Raw genomic sequence first — 15,221 nt, forward strand, 5'->3', positions numbered from 1 at the left:
TGCAGGACCAGTCTGGGCAAGGGCTAGACCTTTCCCGTACATATCAGGCTCCGGAACAGTGTTAGGAATGGACTGATTTGATAGACACTTGACCAGCACCGCCCACAAGGCTGGGGTTGGGGCCTGGGGTTGGAGCAGGGGCCTTGCTCCACCTGGCAGCTGTTCACATACAACATCCCACTAAAAAGACCCATCAGGTTCAAAAGGTGGCCAGCCTAGAGAATATTTAAGCCTGGCCCAGCCAACTCCCAACTTGGCAGGGGGAGTGTGGTGAGGACACCTGGAAGAAGGCTTGAAGAGGCAGCTGGAGAGTCAAATTTGTCAATGGAGACCTCACTGGGCTGTAGTGCTGAATCTCTGGTGCCTCAGCCAACCTGACCTGACATCACAATTGAACTTGCCAAGTGTGTGTACAGAGCTGTCTGGGTGGGCCTTGTGCCTAGCCTTGGAGAGTGGAGCCATGGCTATTGCCCCAGTAGCTCTGCTCTACCCCTTAGGTGCCACCTGGCCCAGGGTTGCCCCGATAGCAGTGATGCTCTCTACTGGGAAGGCAGAGATCTTGACCTGGGCCCTGGTGATTGGAACCACTGTCCCCCGTGGGCCTCTTTTCTGCCAATGTCCTTTTCCTTTGTAATAAAACCTGCTGTAGGTGTGTTAAGAGGAAAGGATGTCCTAGAGGAACTGCATTTTTGTGGACTCCACCTACTTAAGCTTTCTGGACTCCACCCCCTACTCCAGTGATTGGAAACTACGACTCCCAGCCAAGGACAGAACTGGGAGGACCCAAGGCTGGAGCCAAGCAGGCATTCTGGGACTTTGGTGGATAAATAGGGAGCTATTTTCAATGGCTGGGGCTCTGGCAACAGCTCTCTAGGGACAGTGTGATTGTGGCTATCAGTTTGATACTAGAGCTCCAAGTAAGCCTACCTGGTAAGATATTCTAGTTACCTTGTATCTCTTTCTCTTTCCCTGGGTTGTGCCTTTCCTTTCCCCCCTTTCTAAATAATAAACCAGTATTGACTCTTTTGTGTGTACCTGCAGTACAATTAAATTTTAAGCGCTTGGGTGAAGACCCGCAGGCAGCCCAGTTCACACTGGGTTGCCCTGTGCTCTTGCCATTGAACACGGGCGAGACCCCCCAGTGACCTGTCCCCATCTCAGTGCAGTCCTCAGTCCTACCAGGGCTACCCTGCCTCTCCTTGCCAGATGACCCAAGTGCAGTTGCTGCGATAGCTGCCAACCACTTGCAACCATTTCTGCCTCCACTGATACTGGGGGAAGGTGAGACGCATTAGCTGGTTCCCTGCTAGTGGGATCCTCACGTTCTATTCAACCTTAGCCCTGGGGGTTGGGGGCGATTCCCACCTCTTAAGTCGGGCACAGGTGACCCAGTCACTGCAGTGTGGCAGCCAGACACACCATCCCTGCGGGTCTAATGCCCTCTTTACTCTCCCCGTGCAAAGTGATACTGTCGCTGCGGGTCCCTCCTCTGCTTCGGGTTCTGGAGTGCCCTTGGCTCTGGCTGTGGGGAGGTTCTCCCCCCCCCCCGCCCCGTATTTATCTGATTTTATTAAATATTTATTTATTCATGAATACAGAGATGGGGTACAGCCAGAGGTGCAGGGGTGGTTAAGAGGATTCACCAGAGACAGAGGGGAGCAGAACAGGTGGACAGACAAAGTATACTGCAGAGGGGAGTAGTGGGCAGACAGGAGAGGTCTGCACTCGATGTGGGTCAACTCCTGGGCAGGGATTGCTTGGTTTAGCTTCTTGGCCCTCTAACCCACTGTGTCGCCAGGGAGGGCCTGATTTTATTTTTTTAAGATTTATCTACGTATACGAGAATTGGGATGTAGGCCAGAGATGTAGGGGGTGAGAGCACTCGCTGGAGACAAAAGTGGAAAGCTGATCTACTGAAAGACACTGCTGTAACTTCACAGTGCTGAGACTTCTTAACCCCTGCCCTCCCCGGAAGGCCCAGGTCCGATTTTAAACGTTCCTTCCTTTCCCCTTAACGTGCAGCACCAAATGCACATCAGAGTCTTCTGCTGTACCGAGCATCGCGCCGTCAGCCGGGCCAGGCCATCCGGCCTCAGTTCCACCCTCCTTCCCAGCGCTTCTGCTTATCGCGGCCGCCACGTCCGTCTTCACACCGGACGCCACAAAGCATCTAGCCGGAACGACCCGCACTTTCCTGGGTCGGACAACAGCGGGGCCAGTACGTTGTTTGCTCGAGGAGCTCTAGCATCGCTGCACCTTAGGCAGGGCGTAGAGACTGAGCGATGGGCAGGCGCGGGGTCCGGCCGCTGCTGCGGAATGTGGACATTAAGGGTTGGCGGCCAGGGCGCTACTGGAAGGTGGAGTTCTGGCAGGCTCTCGGCGCGTGCGCACGTCCTTCTGGGCGGTAATGTGAGATCCGAGGTTCGGGCGCCTGGCGCCTTTTGGGAGACGTAGTCAGGAGAGGTCAGCCGTCTGGGCGCGCGGCCTTCTGGGAAGTGTAGTTTATGTGGGCGTTTCCGCCCACGCGCGGAGGCCGCGGGAAGTGTAGTTTATGTGCGCGCGGCCTGCTTGCCAGGGGCGGACGCCACGCCACCGCAGGGTCTCGGGAGCAGAGCTGACTGCGGCGGCGGCTCGCGAGCGCAATGTCGCAGGTGAGCCGGCCGGGGCCGTCGGGAGCGGGTGGGGCCAACGGGCGTGTGGGCCTGGCCCAGTCAGAGTAGCGGCTGCTGGCGCGGGTAAGTGGCGGGATCGGCCGGTGCTGCGGCTCCGTTTCCGCTGCTCCGCGTTAAGCCCGGACTTGGTGGTGCGGGGCGCCCGGGTCCCCCGGCCCCCCGGGAACCCTCGTGAGCCCCCGCAACCCTGTGGCACCGCTGCTCAAACGCGCCCATGCTCACGGCGGCTTCCTGGGCTTGGCGGGGACCGGCTTGGCTCTCTCGGCTCCGGTTCTGCTGTCCCGACCCGGGAAGCGTCGCGAGCGCGTGGGCAGCCGTGGGGCCGCGGCTGGCGGACAGGAAGGGGTGTCGTCTTTGTCCTGAGGTGGGGGATCCCGAGTATCTTCCCTACCTGAACCGCAGGGACAGCCGGCTGTGCGCACGGCTCTGTCCTTCCCAGGCTCGCGGCGGCCCAGGCAGGGCTCGGCCCTGGTGTCCAGAGAGCGGCGGGCTCGCTGCCGCCTTGGTAACGGCGCGGGGCCGAGTAGACGCCTGTGTCCCCGCAGGGGCCGTTGACGTTCGGAGACGTGGCAGTGGACTTCTCGCGGGACGAGTGGGCGCGGCTGCGGCCGGCGCAGCGAGAGCTGTACCGGCGGGTGACGCTGGAGACCTACGGCCACCTGGTGTCCTTGGGTGAGTCCCCGTCGGAGGGCCGGAAAGTCGCTGGGGGCGGGAGCGCCGGGTTGTTGGCTCTTATTTCTGGCTGTTCAGACACCGGTCGCCTCCTCATGGAGCTTTCATGCTCGCGTCTGGCGGTCCTTTGACTAGTCCGTTTATGAGGGCTGGAGAACCATTCTAAATTTATTTCATTTTCTGTGAGCAGGTCTTGACATTTCAAAGCCAGATGTGGTTTCCTTATTGGAACAAGGTAAAGAGCCCTGGTTGGGGAGAGGAGCTGGGAGAGCAGATGTCTTTTCAGGTGAGTGAGTTAACAAGATGGCAGGAAAATGATCTTTTTTTTTTTTTTTTAAAGATTTACTTCTGTGGACAGAACTGGGGTAGAGGCCAGAGGTGCAGTGGCAGTGAGAGGATTCACCAGAGACAGAGTGGGCAGCAGAGCAGGCAGATCTACTGAAACACACTGCTGAGGGGAGCAGTGGGCAAGACAGGAGAGGTCTGCTACACCATGAAGGTCACCTCCCTGGCTGGGGAGCAAACTGGTAATGAAGCATGTTCTGAAGCAGTTGCAGCTAGCTTTCTAGTGCTGGGCTTTTACCTGTTGTGCCACTAGGGAGGGCCAGAAAGCAGTATTTTTTTTTTTTTTTTATAGGTTGTTAGGAATGCTTTTCCTTAAAGAAGAGACACTTGTAGAGACTATAAAAATAGTAGAGGCCATTTCACACCCACTGCACTTTTGTCGCATACTTTCCCAATAGAGACATGTCCTTTTTTCCTACCACTGTTAACAGAGGGAATTTCATTTCATTCATGTTGCAGCTCTGAATTTCATTTCTGTTAAATTTCTGCACCGGTTCTTAAATCTGGTAGGTTTCTATTACCGAAAACAAGGCATGAATGCTTCTCCTTCATGTTGTGGTTCTGTTTAGTCATTTTGGAAAGATTAATTCATTACTCTTGTATCTATTAACTCATTACTCTTATGTCACACCAAAACATAAGTTTTGCTTAATGTATCTTTTAATATACTGTTTATGTATTAAATGCTGTGTAAACGTGGTTTAGAGCTAGATTATTTTTTCCCTGTTAGATAATGAAGTTTTCCTTGTTTCTCTCAATGGTCTATAATTTTGGATTGTCACTTACTAATTTTGATTATATTTTAAGACTTTGGGCCTTGACTAATTTCTGTTGAGATGTTAACTTTATTTAAGTGGGCTGCTATTATGGGTAGTTGTAATCTGCCTTCTGTGTCTGTTTCCAATGAAAGTTCAGTTTTCAAAACTACGGTAGGTCTGTGGTATATAGTGTGCATATTCACCTCTTTCTAGAACTTGGGCTGTAGGTTCCTCTGAGTTTCAGTTCCTACACTTTTTCAGTATGCTATATTTAGGGTCATATTCATGCAAACATGGTTAGGTGTGGCATCAGCATTTCATGCACAACTCCCGGGATTGCTTTCTTTTGCTCCCTTCCTTCACAGTTCCCCTGACCTTATTTTGACTCTGAGGGCCTCATTTTGAGGTGTGTTGGGTTAAATGCCAGACCTTTAGTTTCCCATCTTTTCTGTACTTCCTGCAGCTGTGTCAAGTTAGGGATAGAAAGAGGAAATGGGTATTTCCTTCTGCTCTTGGGACTATAGAGTTTTTTGTTCAGAGAGAACAGTTATCCAGCATTTGTACTTTTTAACGGCCTGTGTGGTCATTGTTGCTGCAGTATGCCTTGGGGTTGGACAGGAGAGAATGGAAAATGAAGAACAAAAGACAGGCATCTCTGACTTCAGCTGTCTTCCCCATTCTTCAGGTGGCTTCTGTTGGAGATTTCTTCCCATACTGTTTGCTTCCAAACTGCTTTTGAATTTAGTTTAGTTGTGGAGAGACTGTACAAGGAATAAGAATCCAAGCAACTGGGCACCAGTTTAGGGTTGATTTGAATTTCACTTTCCTTCCCCACTCAGTGTGGTGGTGTGTGCTTTTTAGAGAATGCCCATACCTGTTCTGTGCATTTTATCCACTTTTTTTTTTTTTAAAGATTTATTTATGCACACAAGAACTAGGCCAGAAGTGTGGGGGGAGGGAGGGGGTAAGAGGATTCACCAGAGGCAGAGCAGGGAGAACAGGAAGATTGACTGATACACACAGCTGAGGGGAGCATTGGGGGAGACAGGAGAGGTCTGCTGTGTCATGTGGGTAATCTCCCTGGGCAGCTCTAAGTGGCTGGCAGTAGCTTGATAGTGCTTTGTCTTTAACTTCTGTGCCACCAGGGAGGCCCTTTCATCTACTGTTTTTTTTTTCTTTCAATGAGCGAGACAAGTTGGTTAGAGTCTTGAAGTGTATTTATTCCACATTTACAAGACTGGAACCATTCATGTTTTACAAGTGGAAAAATATTATAGTGTGTAGAACAGTCATACTAATAAGATAAAAACATGAACTTTAGTCTGGACTCAACAAAAGTATAAAGTGTAGGGAGGAAAATGGTGAGAGGTACAGGTGGTTAAGGACAGCACTTGTCAGGTCATGTAGGAGGGACTTCCCTGGTAGCGCAGAGGGTTCAAGCACAGCACTATGAAGCTATCTATAGCCATTGCCACTTGAGTAGGATCCCTGGCCAGGGTGGTGACACATGGCATAGCAGACCTCTTCTTTCTCCCTGATGCTCCCCTTGGCAGTGGATTTCAGTGTTATCTGCCCATTGTGACCCCTTTCTGTCTCTGGTGAATCCCGCTGCACTGCTGCTCCCCTCAGCAGTGTATTCCACCTGTTCTGCTCCCCACTCTGTCTCTGGTGAATTCTCTTACCACCCCCCCCCACCTCTGGTCTACACTCTAGTTATTGTATGCATAAATAAAAATAAACCTTTAGAAAAAAAAGACATGAAAGGTTGAGGAGTTGCAGTTCACATCACTTTTTTTTTTTGCTATTATCAACATTTCATAGTAGAGAGTTACAGTTGATGAACCTGCATTGACAAACCACAATCACCCAAGTGCATGTGAGTCTGTAGACTTTTTGCTTGTGTGTTTATTTATATTTGTCATCTGTCCTTGCAGATTGCTTTTTCCACTAAAATCTGAGGCATTTTAATCATAGCTTTTTATTTTTTAATTAAAAAAGATATTTATTCAAACAGAACTGGGGCATAGGCCAGAGGTGCAGGGGTGGTGAGAAGATTCACCAGAGACAGAGTGGGGAGCAGAACAGGCCGAATGATGAAGTACGCTGCTGAGGGGAGCAGCGGGCAGGTCAGGAGAGGTCTGCTGAGCCATGTGGATACCTCCAGGGTGTGGATTGAACTCATACTGAAGTGGCATTAGCTTCTCAGTGCTGAGCTTTAACCCGCTGTGCTGCCACAGAGGACCCATTTTTTAATTTTTTAAGAGTCATTTATGCATACAAGAACTGAGGTGCAGGCCAGAAGCATGGAAGGTGAGGATTCACCAGAGAACAGGCAGGTTAACCAAAATGTATTGCCGAAGGGAGCAGTTGGCGAGACGAGAGGTCTGCTGCGCCATGTGGGTCACCTTCTTGGCCAGGGATTGAACTCAGACTGCAGTAGCTGCCCATAGCTTCATAGTACTGTGCTTTTAACTTATTGTGACACTAGGGATGTCCCAATCATTGCTTTATTAAAATAACTGATAATTCCAGTATTTTTGCCATATTTAACTCTGGTTTTGATTTTTACTTGATCTATTCAAACTTATTTTTTTCTAGTATGACTTCAAATTTTTTTCTGAAAGATGGACCAGATACTCTAGGTAAAAGGAACTGTGGTTGTAACAGAAATCTGGTTTTACTCCAGGCATAGAGAAGACAAGCAATACTTAGGAGTGGTGAAATTAGGTACAGTTTTATCATATGTAGATTATGTGTCAGATATATCAAAGCTTAGGCCCAGACCCGAGAGAGAGGGTTACTTTTATACATATTTGTGTCAACATTGGTTACACAGGTTGATACTGTTTTACAACAGATAAAACCATTGGTGGAGAGCAAAGCTATTTTTTTATAGAAAGGAGAGCTGGACACAGTGGGCAGCAGAATTCAACCTTCAGGAGATTACTCTGATTAGACAGACCCATTTGAGCTTTCATCTGATTCTCTGAAATGTAACTTTGTTCAGTGCATTAAGAGTGGTCATGAATCTTTGTAAGTAAGCAAACCTGTTAATCATGCCTACGTTGGAATGCTAATTGCACCAGGCCTGAAAGCTCGTGTCCTGTGGGCTCTTTATTAATTTTTTCAGTATTTTTCCATATGGTGAATAGTCCTTTAGTGAGATGGCGGCTCTGGAGGGGAAGTGGAAGCAGTCTGTGGCCCTGTGATTGGTCTGTCTGTGCCTTGCTGTGTGAACGCCAGTGTTTCTTTTCCCACCTGGTGGCATTGGATGATTAGAGGGGGCTAGGGTTGAGTGTCTCCCTTCTCCCAGGTATGCTAGGCCTCCCAGTAAAATAGTTTCTTCTAAAGGCAAACTTGTTAATAGGAACAGAATCCTCTGACATATTTCACTTAGTTCCTTTTCTCCCCTGCTGAAAGCAGGAGAGGGCTTTTCTCTTGATATTCCTGGTGAAGACTAGAGAGAAATACTAGAGGTAAACTTACGAAAGTGTTGGGGCTCTCTTCAGTTTTTGCTCACAGGCTCCATCCAGTTCAGTTCAGTCCTGTCCCACAGGCTCCTGATTTCCACAGGTTTCTGTTCTGGCAGATTGTGATCCCCTAAACTCCTGTCTGTTTCTCCAATTTGAGGGGTAGTGGTTTGCTCTGAGGCCTCACATCTCTTAACACATGTAAGAGTCAATGGCTTTTTAGTTCACTTTTTACTTGTTAGGATTGAGTGGTAAGATCATATTTGCAGGACCAAAACCAGAAGTATCCCTGTTAGTGCATTTTCATTGACTTTCCTGTTTCCACAATACATTGAATACTTCTTTTTATGACCTTAATACTGACAATAGAACAGTCTTTTCTCATAGGGAAGCATAACTACATCTAAAAATGTTGCTTTGAGAATTTTATGCTGATTTAGCATAAGAATCCTTTGTTAGATTACAAATAAATAGTTGTATCCCTCTGGACTTTTAACAAGTCTATGTGTTCAGTCTTTTAAAGTCCATTATGTGTGTACCAGTAGGTATGGTCATGGAATGGAAGAAGTGAGGTTGTCTCTGAAGGACAGAGGGAGGTGAGGGATTTGTAATCAGCAATTCATTTATACCTTGTTCTTGGTTGTGCTTCATGCTTTTTGGTGAGCTGAGAAATCATAGTGCATGGTGTACTGAGTCTGTGCGGTTAGCTGCAATGGCTTTTTTTAATATCATGAAATATTCAGGTTCATGTTAGTGAGTCTTTCAGTTCCTGACTTAAGAAGTCTTTATCTGCTTAATTCTTGTGTCTCATCTCTAATTCAGTTTTTACTCTAAATGTAGTGAACTCAATCTTTTTACTTACACCATATTTCGTTGTGTGTTTTATTTCTCTTATGGCCTCAGCTCCTGAAGAGATTATTCTGTTTATCTACCTAGGTATCTTACTGAATGCTCAGCAGATAAGGAATTCAAAATTTTCTTTTTAAATTGAGATCATCATTTAAAAAAAAAAGATTTATACATACAGAAGTGGGATGCAAGTCAGAGGTTTAGGGCCGGTGAAGGATTCACCAGAAATAGAGCAGGGAGCAGAACAGGCAGATTGAGTGAAATACACTGCTGAGGGGAGCAGTGTGAGACAGGAGGGACCTTTCATGTCATGTGGTCACCTCCATGGCTGGGGATTAAAGTTGTGCTGAAGTGGCTGCTACTAGCTTCATAGTGCTGTGCTCCAACCCACTGTACCACTAGTGAGGGCCTGAGATCATCACTTTCTTAACAGTTATTTCACTGTTTTCCCTATCTTAATCTCTTAATCTTTTAATTTTTGTCCCTTTATAGATAATACCTGTCTTGATTTAGATAGGTATTAAAAAAATCAGAATTCTGCCCCCTCCCCCCGGTATATAAGGGGTTAAGTCTCAGGACTGTGAAGTTAGTAGCCACTGCAGCCTGAGTTCAATTCCTGGCCAGGCAGCTGACCCACATGGCACAGCAGACCTCTCCTGTCTTGGGCCTCAGCAGTGTACTTCAGTCAGTCTACTTGTTCTGCTCCCAATTCTTTATCTGGTGAATCCTCTCAGCCTCTTGCACCTGGGCCTGCACCCCAGTTCTTGTATGCATAAATAAATTTTAGGAAAAAAACTTAAAAAAAAAAAAAAGTTTACTTGTCTCTTCCTAAAATGTAGCCTAAAGAAAATTAGAGCTTATGTGTATATGTAAGAAGCATCTGATAAAAAGACAATTTTACTGAAGGTGAGCTTCAGATACTGGTTTGGAAAGTTGAGTTAAGTGAGGGTCATAGAAGCTTTTTTTTTTTTGAGAAACTTCATTTACTTACTTAAAGTAGTGACTATAAGATTTTCCAAAGATGCTTAGTTAATATACTCTTAATATTTTTGTGGTACCTGAAGAAAATTTTTAGTTAATTGACAGATTATGAAATTGGCTTTTTCAAGCACTTCTCATAGCAAATAAAATTTAAATGGAGGCCAAGAATTCTAACAACCTGTCCTTCCCAGATATCTTCTTGATACTTTTATACTCTGACCTTCAGTTACTGTTATTTTTTCTCTTTATCCTCATATTTCTCTCTGCTGATATCTTCTGAATTTCTGGGTAACTGCTCAGATTTCAAGGCTGCATATGACAACAATGAAAATGATGCTATACTAAGGTTTTTTTTTTTTTTTCAATTTCATTCTTATTGAAAATTTATTCAAGATAAAAGTAAAAAGAAAAACACATGCTCTCTTTCAGTTTCAGAGTCAAATGAAGAGATCAAAGAGTTTCCTCCCAGTAATGTCCTGTATGAAGACAACTCACCCCAGTATCTGTTGATGGAAAGAATCCTAAGCCAAGACCCTCAGTATCCCAGTTTTACAGTTGACTGGAAATGTGAGGATGAAACTGAGATGCTTCAGGGACGTCAGGAATGTATCAGACAAGTGACAGTTTCTCATCAAAAAGCTCTGTCACAACATCTGAGAATCACTACTGTGGAGAGGCCCTATGGATGCCATGAATGTGGAAAGACATTTAGTCGGCGCTTTTCCCTTGTGTTACATCAGAGGACTCATACTGGAGAGAAACCATATGTATGTAAGGAATGTGGCAAAACCTTTAGCCAGATCTCAAACCTTGTGAAACATCAGATGATACATACTGAGAAGAAACCCCATGAGTGTAAGGACTGCAACAAAACATTCAGTTATCCTTCATTCCTCATTGAACACCAGCGGACACATACTGGGGAGAAACCCTATGAATGTACAGAGTGTGGGAAGGCCTTTAGCCGTGCCTCGAACCTCACTCGACACCAGAGAATTCACATAGGAGAAAAACAGTACCTGTGTAGGAAATGTGGGAAAGCCTTTAGCCGTGGCTCAGAACTCATTCGCCATCAGATAACACATACTGGAGAGAAACCTTACGAATGCATTGAATGTGGGAAGGCATTTCGTCGTTCTTCACACCTCACTCGACACCAGAGCATTCATACCACCAGAACCCCCTATGAGTGTAGTGAGTGCAGGAAAGCTTTCCGTTGCCACTCATTCCTCATCAAACATCAGAGAATTCATGCTGGAGAAAAGCTCTATGAATGTGATGAATGTGGTAAGGTTTTCACATGGCATGCATCGCTTATGCAACATATGAAAATTCACACTGGTGAAAAACCCTATGCTTGTACCGAGTGTGACAAAACCTTCAGTCGGAGTTTTTCCCTTATTCTACATCAGATTACTCATACTGGGGAGAAACCCTATGTGTGTAAGGTATGCAATAAATCCTTCAGCTGCAGCTCAAATCTGGCTAAACATCAGAGAACACATGCTCTGGAGAACCCCTTTGGTTATGAAGGCTCATTTAATTACCACTCATTCCTTGCTGAACATCAGGGAATTCGCACCATAGCGAAAACCTAAGAATGTATGGATTTCTGTTTTTGAAGCAGTTAATGCCTTACTTTGACTTCAGAAAATTCTTAAAAAGAAGCCTTTGTGAATGTGAAGAATTGTGCTTCATATCTTATTCAGTGTCTTGGGAGAAAACCCAGAAGTATGTGTGGAAAGCCATAAATGACTGCTCTTTGTAATACCAGAAGATGAAATCAGTCAATATTGAGAAGACTATCTGGTAGGATCCTCTTGATCTACATTGTAAAATTTTACCAGAAAGGGACACATGTCTAATATAAGACAGCTTTAAATTAGAAATTGGTCTACATTTTGCATTCTAAGTTGGTAGAATGCAAAGGTAAGGGTGTATTTTTTTCCTGAACATCAGAAAATTCATACTGAAATAAAATACAGTATGATTAGGGAATCCTTTCATGTACCATGCAATATTTATTAAAATTTTAAATATTTTCCTCAGAGTAAAAGCAACTCCCCAAATGAATTGAGTATAGGGTGACGCTGCAGTATTCAAGAATTATATTTGGCAGAAGCTGACATTATAATGGGTATGGCAAAAAAGGTCTAGGGAGTCATACTGGAGGGAAGCAGTGTGGAAAAAATTTTGGGGGGAGGGTATTTTGCTTTCGTCTAAAGCAAACTGAAAAAAGATAGCTATGAATAAATCTTTTGGTTTTAGTAAACTAATCTGGTACTTGCTGAATTTCTCCCCACAGTATAGGTGAGTCCCAAAATTCAGCTACTACAATATTGACATCAGTAATGAAATGCAGTGTGCTTTTGTGGAAATACTACTCAAATATATAGAAACATTTTTATGTCTCTTAGGAATTTACCTTTGAGATAGAGTTTGTGTTTTAGGTTTTGCTAATTCATGTTTATCCTTGAGTCTGATTAGACATTTCTTAGTCTGAAATAAATGGAAATAAGGCATATCACAGGAAAACACCAAGGTAGTTTCCTTCTTCGGTTCCATTTACAGTGAAAATATTTCTTTTGCAAGCACATGTTTAAAACTACTTTGGGGTCAGCTACTTGACAAAGCTCACACCATCAGGATGAGTTGGCTTAAATCCTGAAGGTAAGCAATTTTGTAGAAAGAAATAGGTAATGTAGATAAAAGCTACTTTATTGTATTATCTTCTGTATTGTAGATGCTGCTTTGAGGGCATATTTGTAGAAGGTGTTCTTAAGTAAATATCTCCTGTTGTATTTTCATCTTGAAGAGGTAGGATTTATGAGTGTTTTAGTCTCAATGAGCCCTAGTTACATGTGCTAGAGATACAAATGTTTCATTGCAAGGGCTGTAATTCCTCAGACCTATCATCAGGTATGACATTTTTATTCACATATTTTGAAGCTTTCCAGCTGTCTATAAGAGTTGCTTAGGAGGTTTATCTGAAAACGATCTGCTGTCTGGCTTGGTTTTCTAGAGTGACAGTGGCTTACACAAGGGTGAAAATGTTACTCTGAGCTGTTAGCAATATTATGGAGAACATGAAAAACTCATTTATAAATCTAGATGTCTATTTCCTGGCATACCGGATTCATACACTTTATATTCCTGATCCCCACTCCACCCTATGCTCATATACGTTTGCCTGTTTGCATTGCAGCAGAATGAAGTACAGCAGAGGTTTTCAAGCTTCAGTCCATGAGCCAGCCCTTTACATACTGTCTGGCTACTTCCTTTTATAACAGCAGAGTTAAGTATTTGCAACAGACCCATAAGGCTAAAATATTTACTAACTTACTTTTAAGAAAAAGAAAAAAAGCTACCCTTGACTCTGGTTCTCCAGCTTCTGGTTGAGTGCAGCTGGAAAGCTTCAAAATATGTGAATAAAAATGTCATACCTGATGACAGGTCTGAGGAATTACAGCCCTTGCAATATAGCTTACATTATCCATTCATTTGCCTGTGCAGGTAGTAGTTCAGTTCACGAGAAATAAAATACCTGAATCACTTTATAACGAAATTTTCTGTAAGACGGATCTATTTTGTGGATTTTGCATAGCCTGGAAAAGCCCAGAAGATGTTCCCTTTAAGGATTTAGAAAATAACAGTGAAGAGCTCTTTAGGACCTGTCCTCTCTAGGTGGAGATGACATGGGAGGTTCTACTATGGAAGTAGGGTTTCCAGTTCAGTAGGAATCATGGATCTTGATATGATAGAATGAAATTAACATAAAAATCCAAGTGAGGAGTAGTGATACATAGGACGTTCCTAGAAATAAAACACATAGCCTGTCAATTGTGTATGCGCTGGTATGCGCATGTGTATATGAAAATGTCCTCAAGGTCATTCCTTTTTAAGGCTGAATAGTATTCTCTGTGAATATAGCTTACATTATCTATTCATTTGCCTGTGCAGGTAGTAGTTCAGTTCACAAGAAATAAAATACCTGAATCACTTTATAACAAATAAGAACTTTGCCTTAAAGTTTCCTTCATCTGATATTGTGAACTACATAGGTCATCCAAAAACGTTTTCTCTTAATTTGTGGTAACATATTTCAGAAAATGAAGAATTTGTGCTTTTATCTCCCTCATGAATAGAATCTATATAGCCAATATAGCCGAAGCAAATTATTTACAAATTTAAGTAAGTCAGAAGCATGCTTTTGAAAATTACTTTTTTAGAGGTTCATGATGGGACAACTTTTAAGACAACTTCACTCTGTTCACTATGTACATTATGCAACTTAACAGACAAGTAAAAGGAAAAAACATTATGATTCAGAAATAACCACTGATAACACATCTTTGGTGTTTAGGATATTTTCAATGCATGTATATATATTAGCATTATATATATTTATACAAAGATGATCATGCTTCATTGTAAATAAAAAAATCAATATATGAAACACCTTACATGTCAATAAACACACATTTTAGTGGCTGCATTTCATTTCATTCTATGGACTGAATTTAAAGCCAGGTAACTGGTAATTGGAATTTTCCATGATTTGTATCAGGGAAAGTGGCAGTAAAGTCCAGGTGAGGTGCTGCGAGAGATTGCCTGAGTGTCTTGCTATCAGTGTCCCAAGAATTTTGGGCTGAAACTAGTGCATAAATCCTACTCCCCCACCGTGTGGAGCGTGTCCACATGCCACATGCATTGGGGTCATCTTTTTTTTTTTTTTTTTTTTTTACAAAAGTTTATTTTTACATCATTTTGTACATTTTTTTTCCATCTCAATTGTAATCCCCGCGGGTTTCCCATCACCAAGTCACCTGTGTGCCATCACCATAATCCCGTGCATTTCCCTCTCCACCCCCCCGTTTTTGATCCCATTCCCCACTACATCCCCGCAAAATGTCTCTGGTATATGGTTGTTCATTATTTTTGTTATTTTCTCGCCTGGTCCATTATACTCCTGCTATGAGTGAAACCATCCGGTATTTTTCTTTCTCTTTCTGGCTTATCTCACTAAGCATGATCTTTTCCAGCTCCATCCAAGTTGCTGCAAAAGACATGTGTTTTTCTTTTTTGGTTGCTGAGTAATATTCCATTGTATCTATGTACCACATCTTTTTTATCCAGTCATCTACTTTTGGGCATTTGGGCTGCTTCCATCTGCTTCCATGTTTTTCCAATTGTAAATAAAGCAGCAATAAACACGGGGGTACAAGTATCTTTTTCAATCAGTGTTTTTGTGTCTTTTGGGTAGATACCTAGCAGTGGGATTGCTGGGTCATAGGGAAGCTCCATGTTTAGCAGTTTGAGGAACCTCCAACAGTTTTCCATAGTGGTTGTACTAGTTTGCATTCCCACCAGCAGTGCAGGAGAGTTCCTTTTTCTCCACATACTCGCCAACATTTGTTGTTGCTAGTTGTTTGAAGATGTGCCATTCTCACTGGGGTGAGGGCATCTTTAACTGC

The 15,221-nt window shown here is 44.0% G+C and overlaps 1 protein-coding gene across 2 annotated transcripts; it reads left to right on the plus strand.

Moving 5' to 3' along the window:
- The first annotated feature begins 1,902 nt into the window (after positions 1-1,902).
- ZNF140 (zinc finger protein 140) lies at positions 1,903-14,468 on the plus strand. Of its 2 annotated transcripts, none has more exons than XM_012730913.1 (4): positions 1,903-2,651; positions 3,218-3,344; positions 3,535-3,630; positions 10,177-14,468. In XM_012730913.1, exons 1-4 carry the CDS (start codon positions 2,643-2,645, stop codon positions 11,343-11,345), a joined length of 1,401 nt encoding a protein of 466 aa, XP_012586367.1. In that variant the 5' UTR covers positions 1,903-2,642; the 3' UTR covers positions 11,346-14,468. The 2 variants fall into 2 exon arrangements, with proteins under 2 accessions (XP_012586367.1, XP_012586368.1); XM_012730914.1 differs by having other exon boundaries at positions 10,183-14,468.
- The last annotated feature ends 753 nt before the right edge of the window (positions 14,469-15,221 follow it).

Source organism: Condylura cristata, unplaced genomic scaffold, assembly GCF_000260355.1.
Source record: "Condylura cristata isolate star-nosed mole 26May11 unplaced genomic scaffold, ConCri1.0 scaffold00029, whole genome shotgun sequence".
In the NCBI taxonomy this organism is placed as follows: domain Eukaryota; kingdom Metazoa; phylum Chordata; class Mammalia; order Eulipotyphla; family Talpidae; genus Condylura; species Condylura cristata.